At 57.8% G+C, this 22,685-nt stretch overlaps 2 protein-coding genes across 5 annotated transcripts in view; one reads left to right on the top strand and one right to left on the bottom strand.

Annotated features, from left to right (window-relative positions):
- The window catches only part of SLC9A8 (solute carrier family 9 member A8), a 58,897-nt gene extending 55,226 nt beyond the window's left edge, over positions 1 to 3,671 (top strand). For all 4 annotated transcript variants that reach the window (XM_040981330.1, XM_040981331.1, XM_040981328.1 and 1 more), the window contains 4 exons: positions 234 to 345; positions 590 to 810; positions 1,871 to 2,017; positions 2,692 to 3,671. In XM_040981330.1, coding sequence (XP_040837264.1) covers positions 234 to 345; positions 590 to 810; positions 1,871 to 2,017; positions 2,692 to 2,799 — 588 coding nt within the window. In that variant the 3' untranslated portion in view covers positions 2,800 to 3,671. The remainder of the gene's footprint in view (positions 1 to 233; positions 346 to 589; positions 811 to 1,870; positions 2,018 to 2,691) is intronic.
- Positions 3,672 to 7,949: 4,278 nt separating this feature from the next.
- On the bottom strand, positions 7,950 to 18,800 carry SPATA2 (spermatogenesis associated 2). The gene is made up of 3 exons (XM_040981333.1): positions 18,516 to 18,800; positions 11,874 to 12,310; positions 7,950 to 11,040 (listed from the first exon to the last, which is right to left on the bottom strand). The coding sequence occupies exons 2-3, from the start codon at positions 12,207 to 12,209 to the stop codon at positions 9,820 to 9,822; spliced, it is 1,557 nt and encodes a 518-aa protein (XP_040837267.1). The 5' UTR covers positions 12,210 to 12,310; positions 18,516 to 18,800; the 3' UTR covers positions 7,950 to 9,819.
- Positions 18,801 to 22,685: the final 3,885 nt, after the last annotated feature.

Raw genomic sequence — 22,685 nt, 5'->3', positions numbered from 1 at the left:
TGGCATTTGTCGATGTTCTCCATCTTGTCCTAAGCCCTCATTGATACCTCATTAGTCCTCTTTTCCAACTGCTTAAGTGTGAGGTACAAAGGTTTGTCCCCACACAAGGACTCTGGTCGGCCATGGGTCAGGATAGTGCTGTAAGGACACTGGGTGTGGCATGTGGGCTGCTCCAGCTCTAGCTGTCACTCCCAGACGTTTTGGTCTGAGATCAAATCTGTTGCCCTTCACAGGTGCTTGTGCTGTTCGGCAGAGCTGTGAACATCTTCCCACTTTCCTATCTCCTGAATTTCTTCCGTGATCACAAAATCACCCCAAAGATGATGTTCATCATGTGGTTCAGTGGTAAGCCGACTCATGAATGTCTAGGCAGAGGGCCGGTCCTGGAGAAGGATCCTAGAGAAAGGATCCCCAATACAGAGAGAGCATGCGGTCTTCTCCACTGTCCTGAACGCCTGCCCTGCGGTGGGCAATGCCCCGCTGGCTGTGAGCTGGGTGGGGCCGGGTCCCCAGGCGGTCTGGCCTCTGCCCTCCCCCTGCTTGGCTCATCCCAGCCCTTCCCTGTGCACCGCCCCTCCCGCGCCCCCAGGCCTGCGGGGAGCCATCCCCTATGCCTTGAGCCTGCACCTGGACTTGGAGCCCATGGAGAAGCGGCAGCTCATCGGCACAACCACCATCATCATTGTGCTCTTCACCATCCTGCTGCTGGGTGGCAGCACCATGCCCCTCATCCGCCTGATGGACATCGAGGACGCCAAGGCGCGCCGCAGGAGCAAGAAGGACGTGAACCTCAGCAAGACGGAGAAGATGGTCAGTGCCCTGGGGCAGAGCTGCTGCCCGCCACGGCCGGCAGCGGACACATGGCACTGGGGTTTTTCTTGCACAGACCTATGCTTGTGCCTGTTTGAAAAGTAGAGCAACAGAGAGCTCTTCCATCCACTGGTTCACTCCCCAACTGCTCACAACAGCCAGGGCTGGGCTAGGCTGAAGCCAGGAGCCAGGAGCCAGGAAATCCTTCCGGGTCATCTGCATGGGTGCAAGGGCCCAAGTAGGTATTTTTTGTTTTTTAAGATTCTGGAGAGAGAAGGAGAGAAGAAAGAAAGATCTTCTATCTGATGGTTCACTCCCCAAATGACCACAGTGGCCGGAGCTGAGCCGATCCAAAGCTGAGAGCCAGGAGCGAGTACAGGGATGGCCTAAGGCTTTGAGCCATCCCCCACTGCTGCTTTCCCAGGCCATACGCAGAGAGCTGGGTCAGAAGTAGAGCAGCCATGACACGAACTGGTGCCCACACAGGATGTTGGCACTTACAGGTAGAGGATTAGCCTGTTGAGCCACCATGTCAGCCCCAACTTGGGCCATTCCCTGCTGCTTTCCCAGACATTACCAGGAGCTGGATCAGAAGTGGAGCCTCCAGACCACCCAGTACCTGGGGTCTTCCCTTCACCCCTCTCCAGTGCCAGCTGGGATTTGTTCCCGCCTATACTGCTTGACTGTCAAACTCCTGCCCACAATGGAACAATAGCTTCTGTTGCAAAATACAACAAAAGGAGCTGCCATGGTTCAGTTTGTTGGCAACAAGATAACAGAGTGGCAGTTCCCAGTCATGGCTGCACATCAGGGTCACGTGATGAACTTGGACACCGAGCCCAGCCTGGGCCCGAGGCAGTATCACTAGGCAGGCTCTCGCCACACCCACCCTGCTCTCACGACCTTCCCAGGGGCTCCTTGGTGCTCCAGTGGCATGCACTGGTTGTCCAGTGCAGTTAAGGTTGGGGCCACTGGCTGCCAGGTATGCCTGGGTGCTATGGGCACTTAGGGGAGCTGCCAGTGCCAGCTGACAAAATCCTGGCCCTTCCCCCCATGCCAGGGCAACACCATCGAGTCGGAGCACTTGTCAGAGCTCACCGAGGAGGAGTATGAAGCCCACTACATCAAGCGGCAGGACCTCAAAGGCTTCATGTGGCTGGATGCCAAGTACCTGAACCCCTTCTTCACACGGAGGCTGACACAGGAGGTAGGATGGGGCTGGTACCCACAGCAGCCAAGAGGGCAGAGTGGGGAAGCTTGTGTGGGTATACCTTGGAGTCCCGCCTCTGCTTGGCCTGGCCTGTGCTGCTGTAGTAGCGGGAGCCGTGCTGCAGTGTGCTGTTCCGGGTGATACACTTGGGACCCATCAGCTGCTGAGACTGGGTAGAGCTGCAGCTGCACCATGCAGTTTCCCGACCACGCCTCTCTCGTGCCCTTCCTCCGAACACCAGTACTGCCCTGTAGCCACATGCCTGGGCCCCAGATGATCACAGTAGCAGTCAGTATGCATGATCCAGCAAGATGTCAGGCACTGCACACAGGAGCTGCCCTTATCTTCAGCAGCGGAAGCAGTGGCTGCAGTGGGCACCTCCCTGGGTAGACTGAGGCCCAGGTAGCGAAGGAGTCCTCCAGGTCACACAGGTGGGAGTGGCAGCTGGGAGCAGAGACTGTGGTTCCAACATGTGCTACTTCCAATGGCACCTGTGCTTATCTGCACCCCACAAAAACTACACCCTACCCGGCCATAGTCTTCACACTGCAATTGCCTGTGGCCCTTCACCTTGCCATCCTCCCCCCCCACACACACACACACGGTGCTGCCAGCAACATCCGCCTTGACCCTGCCCACTAAGCAAAGCTTGCTTGTGTCTCCCGCCCCAGGACCTCCACCATGGGCGCATCCAGATGAAAACACTCACCAACAAGTGGTACGAGGAGGTGCGCCAGGGCCCCTCGGGCTCCGAGGATGACGAGCAGGAGCTGCTGTGACGGTGCCAAGGCTGCCCGTGGTACCCACAGTGCCTTCAGAGGCGCATGCACCAGGCACCCTCTGAGGAGATGAGATGGCAAGTGACGTCAGGGCCCTGGAGCCTTCTGAACTTGGACCTTTCTAGGCTTTTGGAGCCAAACAACCTCTTTGGAAACGTGCATCTTCTGCCCAGGGAGCCAGGCAGAGTGGCTGCCCATGGTGTGGAAGCCAGGGAAGCAGCTGCCGGCCTGAGAGAGGAGCAGCCTGCTGGGGAGCCTGTTGAGAGCCGTGGCCCAGGATGGATGTCGAGGCAAGGCAGGCCTGGCTGAGGTCAGCCGCAGCTGCAGGCCCTTGTCCTGGAGTGAGGGGCAGCTGCTATTGCCTGGAGTCTTACCGGAGCCTGGGCCTCAGTGGGAGGGCCCAGGAAGGCCTCCTTCTGCCCTCTGGGGGAGCCATCCTGTACCCCGCATGCAACCGTGAAGTCCTTCAGGGGAAGGCCAGCCTGTTCTGTAAGGTCTGAGTGCCTGAGAGAGAGAGAGAAACGAGAGGGCATGGACTAAGCCGGCAGCCAGGGCTGTCCTGATATGGTTGGAATTCAAGCATTTTATGAAGCAGGGAGAGCCTGCTCCTCGCTAGTCCCCTTCCTGCATGGTCCTGCCCGTTCCACTAGACCCCTTTCCTGCTCCAGGTTCCCTGCAGTCTTGTTCCGTTGGTCCCTGTGCTGGGACCCTGGGGGTCAGGCACGTGTGCTCTTGTGTGTGTACATACACACCTGTATATACACACAGCCCCCTGCCAGTCGTGTGCTAGTGAAGTGAGGGCCGCCTACATCCTCCTGTGCCGTTCCCCGGGCCTCTGACCTTGCCTGCCTGGGCCACTGGAGCCTTGGGACCTGCAGGACCAGGCCATGCTCTCTCCTGTCTGTCCCGCCTCCAGCCGTGGGGCTCTGGGTGTCAGGAATGGCTCAGCTCAGGACTGGCCTGAGGGCTTAGGCTCCGCCTCCTACACACCCCCAGTTAACCAGAAGTAAACTTGGACTTGAGAGGTTTGCTTTCATGTCCCCCTGACCCCTCCATGACTCCATCACTGGATTCCTCAGAAGAAAGAAGGCCAGGGCCAGACTTCCTCTGAACCTCGGGCTGGGGGCAGGCTCTGGAGCAGCCTTGCGAAGCCCCGTGGCTTGCACGATTTCTTCCTGTTTCTAAACCTTCAGTTCACAGCCGAAATGCTGAGAACTTTCTCATTCAGGCCACCCGTCACACGGCACTGCAGCAGCACACCTGCCTCCTGCTGCTAGCTGAAGCGAGAGCTTGTGAAGGGCTTGGGGACCCTGCCCAGGAGGTACCCACACCCGCAGGATCTGCCATGAGCCGGCCCTGCTCCCTGTTGGCCGAGCATGGGCCCAGCCCCTGGTCACTGCCCTGTCCCTGGCAGCTCGTTGCCAGCAAGGACATGGAGGGACCCGTTTAGCTCATGCGTTGTTTCAGTTGTCTTCACCTGAGAATCTAAAATTACCGCTTTCTAGTCTCCAGCGCACTCTGTCCTCCCGTGTGGAGGCAGGAAGGCGCCCGTTTCACCATCTCTTCTGGCCTTGGTTTTCTTTCAGGTCTAGACTATGGCCAGGAGCCCCACACTGAGATCAGACCTGGCAAGGTGAACTTGGTGCCTTTGGGATGCTGGTTCTGAGCCAGGAACCGTGATGTGCCACACAGGCGTGTGAGCTGGACACCCTTCCTAGGCTAATTCAGCCCCCCCCCCCCCATGGTCGAAGGAGCCCTTGGAGCAAGGGTTATGTTGGGCAGGAAAGGAGCCGGCTTTTCCGGCTGCCCAGGCCCAAATGGCTCAGCCCAACATCTGGCACTCCGATCCTCAGGGGCAGAACCACAGCTTCCCGCTGCCCGTGTTAAGCCCTCTGCTCTCGTGGGCAAGGCTGCAGGGTGGCCGCAGGTTCAGGTGCCCTGCTCCCTGGCTGCTGTGTCTGGAGGAATCAGGCCATCCTCTGCCGCTCGGGGGTGGGGAGGGAGTTTAGGAGCAGAGATGAAGTGAAGCCTCCTGCCCCCAGCCCACATTCCCCTGAAGTACCGGCTGTGTCTCCCCCACTGCTGAGAGGCTGGAAACTGACTGGGAGCTTCCCCAAAGCAGCCGAGTGTGTAAGAGGCTGTTGTTGTGGGAAGCCTGGCTGCAAGCCGGCAGCAGGGCGTGTGTGCACTGAGCACAGCCTGGGCTGCGCAGGTAGCTGCTGAGGGACACCAGCGGGCCTCGACAGCCCAGCCCTCATCCTCTCCCTCTCTGGCCAGCCCCACAGGAGGATACCCTGGCCTCCGACCAGAGGAGCTGGGCTCCTGGCTGTGCGTTAGTCGCACTGACCTGTGGATAAGGGCTGTGCCTCATGGCTGCACAGGGACCTACACGCTGAGCAAAAGGAGAATGACACCTGTCTGTCCCACGGGTCCCACGTGCTGGCCATGGCTCATGGCGAGGGCTTCCCCGTTTGGTTGGACTCGCATATCGTTTCTCATCGTGTTGCCAGCAAGGGGGGCCGTGTAAAGGGCTGGCTGCTTGTGAGGACCACCAAGGGGACAGGCAGGTTGTGTGGAGCCCCCAGCGAGCTGAGAAGTGGCTTGCCACTGTTCAGGGTGGGGTCCGGGTGCCCCACAAAGACCCCCTCGCTTCATCTCCCCAGCCTCTACGGGACTCACAGCTGGGCAGAGAACAGCCGCGCCACTCAGTTCTCACAGAGAAATAAACACAAAAGCTGCTGACTCTGTGCTGGCTCCTGTGTCACGTTCACATGGGTTCTGTCACAGCACAGGCCAGGCACTCCTGAGTCCCAACCCCCCCAGCCTTGCACACAGCACCCTAAGCACAGTGCTTAGGGTGTGGACTTTGGGTCAGGCACTCCTGGGTCTGGCTCCTGCCTTTGGTTCTCTGTGAGGAGCAGATGAGGCCATGGGCTGGGCTCAGCACCAGCACTGTCAGGAGCTCTTCCCTTCAGGCATAGGAGCCCATCTCTCACTGGTTCTGTTCTCCCAGCTGAGCCATGGCAGGGCTGCAGCTACTGCTGACACAGGAAGCTCATCCCGTTAACCTGCCCCCAACACACACCGGGAGGCTGTGCGTGGTGACAGCACCAACAGAGTGCACATGTCACAGGCAGTCAGGCAGGGGAGACTGGCTCTAGTTCCTTCTAACCCTGTGACTCAGCTCAACCCTGCCACCAGCTGGGAAGGAAGGAGGCAAGGGCACTGCAGCTGGACCAGGGCTGGCGCCATGCCAGCAGCCACAGGCAGAGCCAACTGGAAAGGCTATACATCGCCCACTTCCAACAGGGGCCTGCAGCTATAGAAAATGCTGCTCTCTCAGGAGGAGGCCCACAGGGGGATAGGGAGTGGTAACAGGCACGTGACTGCAGGGCAGGGGGAACCCCAGGTGGGCTGAGTGCCCAGCAGGCCTTGGGTACCCACCAGGGTACTGGATGTTTTTCACAATTTCAGCCTCAGCTCTGGTGTGGAGGGGAGCATCGGAGCATCTGCCAGAAGTGTTCTTAGAGGCCAGCAAGCTGGGGGTCAGGGAAGTGAGGGTCACACTCCCAAGCTGGGGGCCACCGGGTCCCCACCCAGGCCACAGGGGAGCTAAGGGGAGGTGGGCACAGGAGACAGCTCACTCCTTTCTGCTCTAGCCCAGAGAAGGCTGGGTGGGCAGGAAGGGCAGTGGGTATCACAGGCCAGGGACATGATCTGGGACCAACGACAGGAAGTGCCCTGCAAGCATTTTCAGATACTTGTGGCCCCACCAGGGAGCAGGTAGGCATCACATGCACTCTGTCCAGGGGGGACCAGGTTTGGGGAACCAGGGCCTAGGACCCCTTGCCACAGCCAGGCAACTGCTGGCCAGGGACTGATGCAGCCAGGGAGGGGACAGACTCAGGTGTGGCTTGTTCATTCTGTGCCAAGGATGAACCAGGTGCACCTGTCTGCCAGCAGGAGGGTCCACTGGCTCAGACCTTCGGAAGCCACTGTGTTGAGTTTATCAAAACCCCAGAAATGCCTGCAGCAGGTGCACATTGCCCGAGACAGTGCCCACCAATGTGGTTCCAGGCAGCCACCCTGGAATGTCTGTGTGGCACACTGCAGGGGCCTGCCGAACTGTATGATGACACTGAGTTCTGAGGCTGTGGGATGCTACAGGTCAGTAGCTGTCAATGTCAGCAAGACAGTCACCCTTCACCCTCTCGGTGTGACTGCCAATGAGAGAGCTTAGCACCTGCTTTTAACACACAAACCTCCCCACCGGAACACAGGAACTTCAGCTAACCCGTGAGCCAATGCCTCAGCCCCACGGCTTCTGTGGATCCGGCATCCCGAGTATGTGCTCACACTGGCCATGACATGCTTCTGGGGATGGCCCATTCCCTTGCTAGTGGTTCACTGGACTTCCCCAAGGCCACCTGAGATGGGCCTGTGACCTGTTCTGGCAGGAGAATGAGGCAATACCTTGGGAAATTTCTAGAATTGTCTCTTGCTGTCAGAGGCACTTGGGCGGGAAGGCTTCCCCAATGGCCCCTAGCTTTGGCCTCCCACTCCTGCCTGAACTGCTGCAGCTGTTCTGAGCCCCAGGACTCAGGGTGACACCACAGGACCAGTGAGAGCAGCAATACGGGCACTGACCTCCTGTGTGGTCCTGAGTAGGAGAGCAGGAAGAGGCTCCTGGCTTCTGATCGGCTTACCTTCGGCTGCTGTGGCCACTTGGGGAGTGAATCATCAGACGGAAGATCTTTCTCTGTATATCTGACTTTCCAATAAAAATTAAATCTTTAAAAAAAAAAAAAAAAGCTTATAAGACATCTCCCAACATTATTTAATGCCTCTCCTCCCCCACCAACAGTCTCTGGATCAGCATTGGCTCCACCTGTGTGTGCCTTGGTTTTGCTATTTTGGAGATTGGCTTCCCAACTGGTCTTCCAGGAAGAGACTCACTCTAAGCGCTCCAGCCCCTGGTTGGGTCTGGAACCTGCTATTCAGGCTCACGGCAACACCTAGATGCTACCTGCAGCCAGCTCTGACTCCTTGCCTTAGCAAGATTACTTGAGAAAAAAAAAAAAAAAAAAAAAAAACCAAGCAACCAAACCTCAAAGAAGCAGAGACAGGAGACACAAAACTCAAACACGGCATTTAACAATGGAAGACACTTTTATTATTATTTTTGCAATCACCTCTGAACATTTCAACTCTTGGTAGAAATCAAAGGCAAAACATGAGCATACAGTTAACTGTTTCAGTCGCAACAGCCTCGTACAGTAGGTACACAGCAAGGGGGGCAGGTCCCCCACCTCCCTCCAGTCTAGGACCACAGAGGAGTCTGTCCTGTGATGGACTCTTTCCTCCTTGGACAAGTTGCTGGTTCAGGTTTCCATCCACTGCGTGTTCCGTGGCATCACGGTTAGTTGGTTAGTTGAAAGTCTCAGTCGCTATAATGCTGGAGCAATCTAGAAATGGGAAACTAGAAAACCAGAGCTCCCAAGGAAGCCCAGCAAGGAAGGGCCGGGCCAGGTCTGTCTAGGTGGTAACTGAGCCGGCTGGAATTTGGCTGTATGTACACAGTAGGTATCCACAGGCATCTGCCAGATAGATAGAAAAGAGCCAGAGAAGAATTGGAAAACTTTAAGATCATTCATAGAGCTGGAAGAACATCAGCAAATTCACAGTGGCCACAGGATTCAGCTGAGTTTAAAGTTTCTCAAGAGCTAAATGCCTCTTTGTACTGGAAAAGTCCACTGTGTGGAGCCCCGCACACCCTCGTCACAGTCACACATGGCCGACGGGCGTCTCCAGGCCCTGGCAATGACACTCGCCTGCTCTGCACTGCTGCGGGGTACTCCTGGGGTCAGCAGGTGGCAGGCTGAGGGGCCTTGGAATACCCAGGGAGGGGGGGCACTCCTGCCCACTTGTAGTGCAAAAATTTCGCACATGTTGGCACCAACAAGTCCTTGGAAACGCAGTGCCAGGAGAACTGGGATGGAGGCAGGATGGAAATCCCAAGGGCTTTTCCTTCCAATTTTGCTCCAGGAGTCAGGAGTACAGGGGGACGCTGGAGGGCGGGGCACCTGAATCCCAAGCAGGCTGTCCCAGCCTGTGGGCACACAGACCTCGCGGCCGCACCCTGCTAAGTGCACGCTGGAGGTAGGTGTAGACAGAGCGAGCCTGAGGGGAGACCCACGCTCCACGCGCCCCCCCCAACCAGGGTGGTGTCCTGCTTGCCCTGCCCTCACTCTCCACCCTTGGGCGAGGCGGAGACCCTTCCCTGGAAGACTGAAGTACCCTGGGCGGGTGTTTTATAAATAGCTACATAATTCATTTCTTACCCACTTTGAAATACACAGCAAGTTGAATATTTATTTAAAAATAAATCTCAAAAATTTCTATTTACAGTGCTATAAGGGGGAAGTGCAAACAGAAGAGGAGTCGGGCCTGCCATACGAGGCCACACTCAGTGCCCCCATGCCACTCGCTCACAGACTCCGAGACGCCGGGCAGGGCGGGAGGCTGAGGGCGAAGGGATCCTTAGCTGGGAGGGGCGGCCCAGGGATGAGGCGGGGGAGAGGCCCCATGTGGCAGGAGGGCTCATTTCACAAGCCAGCAGGCCTCTAGCTCACCGCCGGGGCACCGGGGTGACCTGAGGGCCCCTCTCGGGCCCAGTCAGCTCTGAGTGCAGTGGGAGGGGCGGCACAGGAGGCTCCCACGGACAGACGTTCTTGCCAAAGAAGAGCTAACAGCAAAACCAACTCAACAGGGAGTGGAGAGGCAGAGCCAAGACACATGTGAACACAAGTGCCTCTCTCTCACACTCAAGTGACAAAACAGCCATCAATGCAACAGCCACATCACTCCATCAAGTGGCCTGCGGGCCCAGGCGGCCCACAACCCCGCCACCTGCAGGGTCAAGGGCAGGCTCTGCTCCCAACCAAGGCGCCATCCTCCTCCACCAGGAAGCCAGGAAGGTCCGTGGGGTAGCCCTTGTAGCGGGAAGATGCCCAGCTGAGTCTATCGGTACACGAGGTGGGTGAAAGGGGCGGACTTGTAGTTCAGCTGGTTGTTGGGTATGAACTTGTGCAGCTCGCTCTTCTTGCAACATGGGTCGTAAGGATAGGCGCTGAGGCAGGCGTCGCAGGAGACTTTGGAACACTGGGTGCAGGTGTTGGTGGCTCCAGTCCGGTTGCAGAAGCCACAGCGGGAGGTGGCTGTGATGGAGGGCTTGGCCTTCAAGTGGCCATGGGACAGACCCTGGGCCTGGCCCGAGTACTTCTCCCTCAGGGAGGTCCCATGGGCCAGGCTGTCGTGGGCGGAAGCTTTGCCAGGCAAGGGGCCGGGCTTGGAGGCAGAAGGACAGGCGGCGAGCAGGCTGTCGCAACGCTGGCAAAGGGACGCGTTGCACGAGAGACCACAGTTCTGGCACTTGGAGAGGGCTGACTCCTTGGCAGGGGGCGTACGCCTGTGGTAGGCGGGGTGGGCGTCATTGCGGAGCAGCCACACCTCCGGCCGCAGGGCGTCCTGCCTGCGGTACGTGGCCCTGGGCTCGGAGTCTGTGTACAGGTCCACATCCTCCTGGGAGGAGAAGCAAGTGCTGCGCAGCAGGCCAAGGCCGTTGTTGGGGGAGGCGGGGGGCAGGTCATCGGGGCTGCCGTGGGGGGAGCTGGACATGGCCAGGAGTGAGGGGGACGGCCGGATGATCTCGTCCTTCAGGTCGTCCCCCGAGTCCACGGCCGGCGGCTCCTTTCGCAGGCTCAGCGAGGCCTTCAGGGGCGGCTTCCTGCTCTCCCAGTAGCTGTCGTAGGCATCCACTGACCTCGAGGGCTTGGTCACGCGGGGCTTGTAGTAGTCCTTGGCGGCCCGCTCGCTGGCCGACTTCTGGAGAGCTACACGGGCCATGGAGGTCGTGAGGTGCTCCCTGCCCTCGGCCCGCCGGCGTAGGGCATCAGAGCAGCCGCGTGCATCCTCAGCGCTGCTCCTACGCTCACTCACCACGTCCAGCTCCGAGTAGCCCTTGTCCTTCACCTGCGAATGGATTTCCAGCATCTGCTCACACTCTACCTTGGCCAGGAAGAGCTCAAAGGAGACCATCTTCACCTGCAGAGTCTCCACCAGCTCCTTGAGTTTGTACACAGTCCCCAGCTCAGACACGTAGCCCATGCACTTCAGGATGGTTCGGATGTCCTCTTCCAGCAGTGTGGACTTGACGTAGTACACGAAGGGGCCCGTGTACGTCTGAGGGAGGAAGCAGGTGGAGAACAGGCCGTCAGGGCAAAGGGCGTGAGGGCAGGGCGATGGAGAGGGGGCTCAGCGACCTCTCACAGCCAAGGTGGAGGTGATGCACTAGGAGCTCAGCTCGGGCCAAGGACCAGACAGCCAGCGTTTCCTGCAGCCCAGGGACAGGACCCCTGGCTTTCTCACGGAAGGCAGAGCCTGCTGCACACGGAGGGGAGGCTGGGGTGGCAGCCATGCAGATGGGATGGGATTATAGGTAGGACCACCTGTGCACCACTCCTGTGCCCTCATCCCAATCCGGGCATGGCGATCTAGGCTGGGTCATGGGACACCCAAGAGCCTGCCGGGGGAATCTCTCCTGAGCCCCGGAAGGCTTCAGGTGCCTACCCGTGTCCTTCATCCACCATCTCCACTTGGTCCCACCAGCCCAGCTCATGCACACATACATCTGCAAGAGCCTGCAAGTCAGCATCTCTCCACCTGAGCTGGGCCACCTCGGCTCTGCTCCCCTTACACCAGACAGTGTGTAGCCCTCTCCCAAGGTGACCCCACATCCTGGCCCCGCTTTCTCCCGAGTCTACACATGACAAACCAGAGCCTTCTGCCGGAGCTGCAACACCCTGCATGACCTGGCCGCTGCATTTCTAACCTCTAGGGTCAGCATGCGGCAGCCTGGAGTGGGGAACCAGTCAGCAGAGGCTGCCAGAGACAGGCAAGATGGGAGCCCCGGAGGTAACTTGGCTTGGTACTCCCCAGGAAAGTATGAAAGGCAAGGAAGGAGGCGCCTGGTGGTGGACGGGCAAGGCCTCACCGAGGAATGGACCCGACCTCACCTTGATGCTTCTGAACTCCTTCCTCCACGGGTACAGGAAGAGGTTGACGCCCACCGTCTCCAGCACGCTGAAGGCGCCATGCAAGGTCTGCAGGCTCGAGGAGCTCAGCGAGCGCAGAGAGCTCTCCACCACCTCATAGAACTGGATCAGCCGGAATCGATAAAAGGGATCCACCTTGTGCAAGCTGAGCAGTGTCGAGGCTGCCACCCGCAGGGACTCGTCGCTGCCAGGCCGCTGCTGGCTGGGGGTGGGGTCCACCTTGCCCTCGTGGAACTGCACATACTTGCGAAATAAGTCATCCCTGTATTTTAAATCCATTGAACTGGGCTTCCCCATCCCAGAGGGTGGCTACCTTATCTCCTCCATGGCTTCCGGGTTAGAGGCAGCAACATGGTGAAGACCACGGACATGCTGCCCACCGGGCCTGGCAGAGTGCCCTGCAAAGGGAGGAAGGACAGCTGCTCACACCTTGGACAGCCGCACCAGCTCCCACCCTAGGAAGCGGGACTGACCCAGGCCACCGCCAGCCAGGGGCCCCTCCCTGTGGTCAGGTCACTCAGCACACTGCCAGTGCACTCAGCACAGAAGGGATCAAGTCATTCTGGGAGGCCAAGGTGAGGGTGGGTATGGCAGAGGCACCGAGGCTGCCTCCATGGAGAGGGCAGGGAGTACAGTAATGTCCCCTGATGGTGACAATCAGGTCTAAAGGACAAGTGCTGGCCAGGAGGGGGCAGTGGGAGAGCAGAGGCATCAGCAGAAAGGCTTGCATGATGTCTCCCAGAAAAAGGCCAGAGCCAACGCAGGAAATCCCTTACACAGCCCTCAGCCTTTCTGGCTACTGCCATCCCCTGGTCCCAGTGAGACAATTGCGGCATACAGACATTAAGAAACGTGCTCAGGGCCGGCACGGCAGCCTTCTCCATCGCCCTGCCCTCACGCCCTTTGCCCTGACGGCCTGTTCTCCACCTGCTTCCTCCCTCAGACATACACGGCCCCTTCGTGTACTACGTCAGGTCCACACTGCTGGAAGAGGACATCCGAACCATCCTCAAGTGGCTAAAGTCCGTTCCTTCAATGTGCCAGGATCCCATGTGGGTGTTAGTTCTAATCCCAGCATCCGCACTTCCCATCCGGCTCCCTGCTTGTGCCCTGGGAAAGCAGTCAAGGATGGCCCAAAACCTTGGGACCCTGCACCCACATGGGAGACCTGGAAGAAGCTCCTGGCTCCTGACTTCGGAATGGCTTAGCATCGGCTGTTGCGCTCACTTGGGGAGTAAATCATCAAACGGAAGAGCTTCCTCTCTGTCTCTCCTCTGTATATCTGACTTTCTAATAAAAATAAATACCCCCCCCCCCAAAAAAAAAAGAAAAAGAAAAGAAACAGAAATGTGCTCAGAGTGGAAGGAGTGGGTGAAGCTGCACCTGGGACGCAGCATTCCATGTCAGAGTGCTTGGCTCAAGTCCCGGTTCTGCTGACCCCAAATCAGTTTCCTACGACTGTGCCCAGGGAGCCATGAAGCTGGCCAACTCGCTGGGCTCCTGCCAACCACTGGTACAAGCCGGATGAGGTCCTGGCTCCTGACTCCAGCCCTGTCCTGGCTCAGGGCGGCTGGGGAGGGGCTGAGTGAGTGGAAGACTTCCTGGCTCTGTCTCCTCCGAACCTGTGCATTTACTCTGCCTTTTTTTTTAAAAAATTTTTTATTATATTTTAACAATCTTTACATATACTCTGCCTTTTCAATCAGCCAGCCTTTGGAGGGCGGGGGTGACCCTGCAGGCGAGCACCCGTCTAGGGTTAAAACATAGCTGGGTCACCCATGTGCCATGTGAGAGGGTCTGGGTGTCAGTCCTGGTCCCTGTTCCACTCAGATCCCGGCCTCCTGCACACATGCACCCTGGGAAGCAGCAGGCGACAGCTCACACAGTGGGGTTCCTGCCACCTCCCATCCACTGGTTTACTCCCCAAATGCCAGCAATGGCCTAGGCTGGGCTAGGTCAAAGCCAACAGCCTGAAACTTCCTCACTCTCTCCATACAAAGGCAAGGGCCCTTCTAGGACACACTTTAGCAGGGAGTGGGATTGGGGGTGGAGCGAAGACACACCCAGCACCTGTCACCCCAACAGTGCCCAGAAGACAGTTCCAAGCTCAGGCCTTGCCCAGCCCCAGCTACTGGGGCATCTGGGAACTGAATCAGAGGATTTACAGTCTTCTATTCTGCCTTTTAAATAAGTGGGAAAACGAACCACTGTATACAACAGAACTCCTGGGGGCAGGATCCAGGTGGTTTGGCCCTCAAACCCATGCCCACACATGGAGGCTGGTGAGGCTGAAGGCACAAGCGGCCTCCCACTCCAGAGGCCTTGGGGAGCGTGCAGGAGTTCTGTGCGCTACGCCAGGAGCCGCGAAACCAGCTCAGCACGGGAGACACGGCAAGTCCACTGGGACGCCATGTCCACCTCTCCCAGCAGCCTTCCTCTCTTCCCGACCTCAGCATCTTTGAGCAGGATGCTCCCCTGGCAGCATCTCTGGCTGTGCCCTCGTGCTGCTGGCTCTGCCATCACCCAGGCCTCAGCTTAGAGGCCACACACACTCCCATCCAGGAACCACCACCTTCCCACTCCCCGCCTGCCTGGCTGGCTTGAGAGCTGGATTGCTTTTCTTTTTGTGAGTGTGTGTGCTAAATTATTTTCAACTTTTGAATTTTATGGTACAATTTTGTATAGACTGAGATTCTCCCCAAACTTCCACCCGACAGATTTTCCCCATGTTGCCACAATAGTATAGTCCCTCATGGATTTTGTTTCTTCGCTTAGCAGCTTCCTAGCTCTGTCCTGCCCTCCCCCTCCCCCCTCCCCCAGTAAGGTCAAGTCTGAGTAGTTCACACAGCACCTAACGGAGATCCTGACACACAGGAGGTATTTACAGTGAGGGACACAAAGGTGGGTGCACCAGATGCCATCTCCCATTAGCTTCTCACTGGTCCCTCCCACAATCCCTGGGAGAAGAACAGGACAGAGGAAGAGCTCCAAGCCACACGTGAGGGCAGCAGGAAGTGGGCCCAAGACGTCAGCTCTGGCCTCGAACTTGACTCCCACAGACCTCCAGCTAGCCCATGATGTCACATCTGTTCATGTAGCACCCGCCTCTGCCTGACCACAGACTGGACACAGTGCTAGGACAGTGTGACAGCCGGGGAGGAAGAGGACAGGGAGGCAGACGAAGCCTGCCCTCGAGGCCAGCTGGGAGAGCACCCGGGCAGCAGCAAAGCAGGTGCACGGGCAGTTAGGAGCATCCTGCAGCCGGGAGCAGCTCGCGGCTGCCTCGCTGCACCTGCCGGCACATGCACCATTTCTGATGTTAACAGAAACTTCGTCCTTCCCCGCCCTCAGGAACGGTCAGAACTGTCTCAACGGAGGGTCATCAGGCCTGCTCCAGTACCCACGCTGGATTCTCCTCCCAGGCAGCCGGCCCTGAGCTTCCTGAAGTCACACTTCCCACAGCCTTGTTTGCTGCTGGCACACAATAAGCGTGGAAAAGAGGACTCTGCACAGCCCAGCTGGTGCTCAAGATCCTGTAAACACGGAGGGGAGACGCAGCTATGGACCCTGAACCAGGGCCAGTGCTATGGCGCATACGATAAGGCTTCCACCTGTGGTGCCAGCACCTCCTACAGGCATTGATCTGAGTCCCAGCTTGGTTACTTTTGATCCAGTACCCTGCTATTGTGCCTGGGAAGGAAGCAAAATATGGTCCAAGTCCCTGAGACCCCATGAACCCACAAGGGAGATTGGGAAGAAGCTCCAGGCTCCTGAGTGCGGACTGATCCAGCTCCAGCCACTGCAGCCGTTCGACACCGAAAGAGTGACGGAAGATACCTCTCTGTCTCTCCCTCTCTCCTAACTCTGCTTTCAAATGAAATTCACAATAAAAAAGAAAAAGAAGAAAATAAAAGGGGAAAGGGGCTGGGGCAGTAGCCTAGTGGCTAAAGTCCTCCCTTGCACGTGCTGGGATCCCAAACAGGCGCCAGTTCATGTCAAGCAGCCCTGCTTCCCATCCAGCTCCCTGCTTGTGGCCTGGGAAAGCAGCTGAGGACGGCCCAAAGCCTTGGGATGCCATACCCATACGGGACAGCCAGAAGGAGCTCCTGGCTCCTAGCTACCTGTGGGCTCAGCCCCGCCACTGCGGCCATTTAGGGAACAAACTAGCAGATGGAAGATCTTTTCCTATTATCCTTTTGTAAATCTGCCTTTTAAATTAAATATTTTCTTTAAGATTTATTTATTTTTCATTACAAAGTCAGATGTACAGAGAGGAGGAGAGACAGAGAGGAAGATCTTCCGTCCAATGATTCACTCCCCAAGTGATTGCAACGATTGGTACTGCGCCAATCCGAAGCTAGAAGCCAGGAACCTCTTCTTTCTGGGTCTCCCACATGGGTGCAGGGTCCCAAGGCTTTGGGCTATCCTCAACTGCTTTTCCAGGCCACAAGCAGGGAGCTGGACGGGAAGTGGAGCAGCCAGGACATGAATCAGCACCCACATGGGATCCCGGCATATGCAAGGAGAGGACTTTAACCACTACCCTATCGCGCCACACCCTAAAAAAAGTTTTTAAAGATATGTTGGCAACCCGGTGCATGCAAGCCAAGGATTTAGCCAATTAACCATCACTCAATTAACCAGACTCAATAAATAAATGTTTTTTAAGAAATTACTTCTAGGGCCCAGCTAAATAGCCTAGTGGCTAAAGTCCTCACCTTGCATGCACTGGAATCCCATATGGACACCAGTTCAAATCCTGGCTGTCCACTTCCCATCCAGCTCCCTGCTTGTGGCCTGGGAAAGCAACAGACCCAAAGCCTTGGTACCCTGCACCATGTGGGAGACCCAGAAGAAGCTCCTGGCTCCTGGCTTTGGATTGGCACAGCTCCAGCCACTGCGCCACTTGGCCAGGAAGGAGTGGGTCTGCGCTCTGCGCCTCATCGGCCAGCAGACCCCCACTCGTGAGGCGGCGCTGGGTGCAGGGTGAAGGTGCCGCCTGGATGCCCACAGCCCGGCCTCACCAGGGCCTGGCTCATGTTCCTGCCGCGCCCCGCTCAGGTGCAAGCTGGAAGACAGCAGGTGACAGCACTCTGATTTGGGTCCCTGCCACCCCGAGGGGAGCAGAGGGAACTGTGGGCTCCAGGCGCTGCCAGCATTCGGGAGCGCTCTGCCAGCATTGGAGAGCGCCAGCCGAGGGAGGACACCTTGTTTCCTTTGTGTCCCTCTGCCTTCCAGATAAAATGTTAAATATTTTTTTAAATCACTCTAAAACGGATTCTTAGGCAAAGCCAGGAGGCTCCATCAGCTCTTCAACTCCTCGACATGGCTCTTAGAACGCTGCTGTTGGAAGACACGCAGAACTGAGGTCTACAAATTCCTATCTTCCCACTCAGAATGGGATCCGGAGAGCCACACATCCAGGATGTAAGGAGAATGGCTGGCCTGACCCTGGCGGGTGGCGGTGCAGTTCCATCACCTCAGCTGCAAGCGTCCGGCCTTGGGGCTGAGCACCCAGCACGGAGCCAGCACCCACAACCACCACCCAAAGCACTAATCTGTGAAAACAGGGGGCCGTTTCCCCAAGCAACCCGGACTCCAACGCCAAGCCATGTCAGTCTGGTAAATGGAGGGGAGAAAGCACCTCACACACCCCAGAGTTAACTGCCGCGTTGCACCCACAATCTGGGTCAGGGAGAGGGCTGGCGAATGGCACGGGCGACAGCAAGGCAAGGGTTTTTTTTTTCCCCTTTCTTTCTTTCTTTCTTTTTCTCGACCTCTGAAAGCCTCAGAGGATAGCTACTGGATCAATTTAAAATCCCACTGCAAGGAGCCCAGAGGACTCAGCAGAGCCTGGGCTTGGCTGCACCTCAGCTGGCCCATTCGAGCAGAAAACACTCCCCAAGCAGCAGCAGCAGCAGGCGAAGGCGCCCCCTCCTGCAAAGACAGCCGCTATTTTTGGTCCCAGCGCTGCCGGAGCCCGCAGGTTTACACATCCCGGGAGCCCAACCCGAGCAGAGGAAAGTCGGCTCCACGCCCTCCGCCTCCCGCCCCTCTCCTGTGCACCCCCTTTCACCGCACGCGGGCTCACCTGGCCCTGGCTGGGGGACCCCGGAGGGCTTGCCTACCTCCCTAACTAGATCCCGGAGACATCCACACACACACATCGGAAAATAACCGGAGCGGCAGGTGCCAGAAGCGGACGCCTCCCTCGGCAGCCTTCCCGCCCCGAGGCCCCCCGGCGAGCAGGCTCGCTTCCCCCTGACCACACCGAGTAACTCGGCCAAGGTCACACGGCCCGCGAGAGCCTGAGGTGGACGGAGACCCCTGCGGGGCAGACTCGGGGAATCCTCCTGCCTAGCAAGTGACCCCAAGAGGGTTGGGGTGTCCCTCCCGAGGCGCCCCGAACCAGCTTCGGCCGGAAAAATGCAGCGCCTGAAGGTCCTGAGGCTGTTACCCCCCGTAAAAGCGGGCCTGCCCGCCGCCCCCAGGGACGTCAGGGACCCCCGTTTCCAGAACCAGCAGAACCCGCCCGGGTCGGGTGCTCCCTCCGCCTGGGGAAGCCCCAGAAGCAGCTTCCGCTCGCGGCCGCCCTTCACTCACCTCAACACTGCCGCGCGGACACCCCGGCCGAGGGAAAGGAACGGGAAGCGCGGCCGCCGCTCGAGCCGGACCCCGCAAAGGGCTAGCGCCGCCCCGGCCGGCTGCGGGGTACCAAGCACCAGTACCCGGGGACCAGAGCCGACCCGGAAGCACTCAGCCCGGAAGTGACGGCCTTGAGGGGCTCGCCCAAAGGAGGTCAGGACCACGGCTGCGCCCCGGACACGATCTCCGGACCGGCGGACACTATAGGAGAGCGGCGGTGGGAAGAGCGGGGTGACAGAAGAAGCGAGCCCAGGACCCGCGGGTCTCTGCGTGGCTGCACAATGGCCCGGGGCTGGGACCCGGAAACAAACGAGCCGGAAGTGACGCACGCCACCTGGCCGCGGGAGGATGGCTGTCGGGGTTGTCATGGAAACGGTCCGGGACCGGGGAAGGAAGTGGAGTCTCGGGGACGCTGGCCGGGGCGACGACTGGAAGGCGCAAATACTCGGGCTACGGAAGACCCGGGGAAGCCAGGATCACGGACGCAGGGGAGACTGCAGCTTTCCTGAAGAGAGGGCCGGCCGAGACGGAGAGGACGGGCCTGCGTGCCCCGGGACATCGCACCACGCACCTGCAGCACCTGTGCGGGCTACTCAGGCCCGGCCCCCCAGGGCTGCGGGGCGTCCCTGTCCTGCTCCCCCAGGGCTGCGGGGTGTCTCTGCTCCCCCACGGCTGCGGGGCGTCCCTGTCCTGCTCCCCCACGGCTGCGGGGTGTCTCTGCTCCCCCACGGCTGCGGGGCGTCCCTACCCTGCTCCCCGAGAATTCTGCGCCCACCGTGTGCCAGCCCAGGGGCCCGGCGAACGCACCTGCTGGGCAGCTCTCCCGACTCCACAGCGCGCTCTGGACATCCGAGGGCCGACCCGGCACCACTTGCCCACCCGCCCTATCAGCCCGAGCCCGGCCCTCCCTTCCGACTTGTCCTTTCCGTGGCCCCTACAGCGCCATGGTCCTCAGCTCTCACAGTTGCACCCCGGGTTCGTGACCCCTTCCGTCTCCTCTCAGCTCGCAGGATTCTCCTTCCGTGCTGGAGCGGAGGGGTCTGGGATGGCTCCCTTCAGCAGCCCAGCAGCCCGTTTCTCCAGCCAGGCCCCGGAGTCGCGCAAGGTCTCTGGGTGCTTTCCGCCACGTTGATTGAGGGACTCCTGTCAGTCACCTGCAGGGCGATTCCAGCTCAGCAAGACCCCTGCTGGGAAGGCCTCGGTCTTTCCCACGACCAGAGAGCCTGCTCCACGAGACTGCTGGGGAAAAAATCCCTTCCAGCTCTGTGGTTTGGGGATAGCCTAAAACGGAGAGAGACTTTGGAGAAGGGCTTTCGCGGTAGGAAATCCTGGGTGCTGAGGTGCGGGGACATCTCCCGCCAGAGACACTCCAGGTCACACCCTGCTGGGAGGGCGCCTTTCTCAAACTGAAGGATCTAGGATTAGCAAGTGATGGAGTGGTCACGTGACAGCAACCCCTGCTGCTCCCCAAGAGCCAGCGACCACGTCATTGTGTTTTCTAAGGTCGCTTTAAAAAAAATACAAATGTAACAGGTGATTCCAGCAACACAGGAGCATAGAGAATAAAAAGTGAAAGAGCAAAAACTACCCCATGACCTGGCGATTGGGCTTCTTAAAATCTTCCAGACACAGGAGTGCCTGGAGAGACCCGTTGCATCACCGAGTGTATTAAAAAAAAAAAAAAAAAAAAAAAGCCAGAAGCCTTTGAAAGGGGTTCCTGAATTCTAAGCGCTGGGGTTGTTTAGGACCAGTGGATTGAAGCTCTGACTCCCATACTTTCCTATCGCTCTGCCTTTCAAATAAATAAAAACTAATAAAGTACCAGGAGCGTCCCTGGTGTAGCAAGCTTAGCCTCTGCCTTTAACGCCAGTATCCCTCCCCATATGGTTACCAGTTCTAATCCGAGCTGCTGTACTTCCAACTTAGCTAACGTGCCTGGGCCCATGTCCTTGGGCCTCTTCATGCATGTGGGAGACCCAAAAGAAGCTCTGACACCACAGCCAGCCATTGCAGGCATTGGAGGAGTGAATCAGTGGATGGAAGATCTCTCTCTGCTCTCCTCTGAAAGCTGCCTTATAAATAAGTAAAAAGAATCTTAAAAGTTTATTTGAAAGAGTTACTCGAAAGGAGAAACAGATCTTCCATGCACTGGTTCATCCCCAGATGGTTTCAGTGACCCTGGATGGGAGCTTATCCCACTATGCCACAACTGCAAGCGGTTTTGCAGATGGAATAGGCAGGAAATGCCACCCCCAGAGCCTGGAAGGGAGTGAGGCTGCAGTCGGGTGAGGGCTGTGGCAGTTAGGCTGCATGAATCTCTGGGAGTAAGGAGTCTGTCTGCCTCTCCCCACCTCCAAGTTCCGAATTCATTTCAACCCCCTGTGCCTGGAGGCAGAGCCTAGGAAGGCTGGGAGCCCTGAAAGAAGCACAGGTTAGCCCCGAAGCAGGCGCCGTCAGGGGCTTCCCCATCCAGAAGGAAGGCTCAAACAGAAACCCAAATGCCCGTGGCCTCAGGGAGTGCAAAGGTGACCCTGGCAGCTGAGGCACTTAGGACCCACCCTGCCCAACCTAGCCCAGCCCAGGAGACATAGCTCGCCAAGGGGCAGCTGAAGATGGAGGGCAAGGTCAGAAGCTCCTGGTGTGCCAGCCATGTGCTGATCGCAGGGCGTTGAGCTACCAGGTGTGTCTCTGGAAGATTTGTCCATGTCCCTGAAGCAAGCCAGGGAAAGCCACACCCTAGCCAACTTAGTCAAAAAGCCACTTTGTCCCTGGGCCAACAAGGCAAAGGAGACTCCAGGAAGACAAAATCTGGGGTCAGCACCAACTCTGTCACCACTGGGATCCGTGTCTGGTTTGCATGTCAGCTGATGGAGTGTGGTCCTCAGGGCAGCTATGTGGGCGACTGGGCAACTTCTGCACTGGGCCAGCGGAAGATGGTTCCTGTCCTCCCCGTCTGTCAAGATTGTGATATAGTCTGACAAGAAGCCTTCACCAGAGCTGAGCTGAGCCAGTGAGTGACAGGCCTGGGCCCATGATCTGCCAACCTTTGTGGGGTTTTTTTCTTTTTTTAAGATTTATTTTATTTTTATTGCAAAGTCAGATACATAGAGAGGACGGGAGACAGAGAGGAAGGTCTTCTGTCTGATGATTCACTCCCTAAGTGACTGCAACGGCCGGTGCTGTGCTGACTGAAGCCAGGAGCCAGGAGCTTCTTCCAGGTCTCCCACCTGGGTGCAGGGACCTAAGGCCTTGGGCCATCCTTGACTACCCTCTCCCAGGCCACAAGCACAGAGCTGGATGGGAAGTGGGGGCTGTCAGGATTAGAACCAGCGCCCATATGGGATCCTGGCATGTGCAAGGCAAGGACTTTAGCTGCTAGGCTACCATGCCAGGCCCTAAAGACTTTTTTTTTTTTCAAAGATGTATTTATTTGTATTGGAAAGGCAGATTTACAGAGAGAAGGAGAGATAAAAAAAAAATCCTCTATCCACTGGTTCATTCTCCCAAGTGGCCAGTACAGCCAGAGCTGTGCTCCCTGCTTGTGATTTGGGAAAGCACTCAAGAGTGGCCCAAACCTTGGGACCCTGCACCTGTGTGGGAGACCCGGAGGAAACTCCTGGCTCTTGGATTTGGATCAGTTAGGCTCTAGCCATTGTGGCCATTTGGGGAGTGAACCAGTGGATGGCAGATCTTTGTCTCTGCTGCTCTCTGTAAATCTCATCTGCCTTCCCAACAACAACAACAACAAATCTCCATGGCTAAAAGATGTGTCTTTGCATTCCCTGTGTTTTAGGGATTTTATTGTGGACATCTCTCCGTGGTTGCTTTTTTAAGTTATTTATTGTAAAGAGACACAGATCTCCCATTCACTGGTTCACTTCCCAAATGTCCACAGTGGCCCAGTCTGGGCAGGGTCAAAGCCAGGAATCAGGAGCACCATGGAGGTCTCCCACATGGGTGGAAGTGACCTCACTACTTGAGCCACCACCTGCTGCCTCCCAGAGTGACCATCAGCAGGAAGCTGGAAAGGGAGCAGAGCTAGGATTTGAACCCTGGCATTCCAGCGTGGGATGCAGGCGTCCCAAGCAGAACTATAAGCAGCAGATGGGAGGCCTGCTCTTGGAAGCA

The sequence above is a fragment of the Ochotona curzoniae genome, unplaced genomic scaffold, assembly GCF_017591425.1.
Source record: "Ochotona curzoniae isolate NIBS_2020 unplaced genomic scaffold, NIBS_Ocur_1.0 contig_3520, whole genome shotgun sequence".
NCBI classification, from domain to species: domain Eukaryota; kingdom Metazoa; phylum Chordata; class Mammalia; order Lagomorpha; family Ochotonidae; genus Ochotona; species Ochotona curzoniae.
The sequence above is the reverse complement of the archived record's forward strand: the minus strand, read 5'-3'. Positions and strand labels throughout refer to the sequence as shown.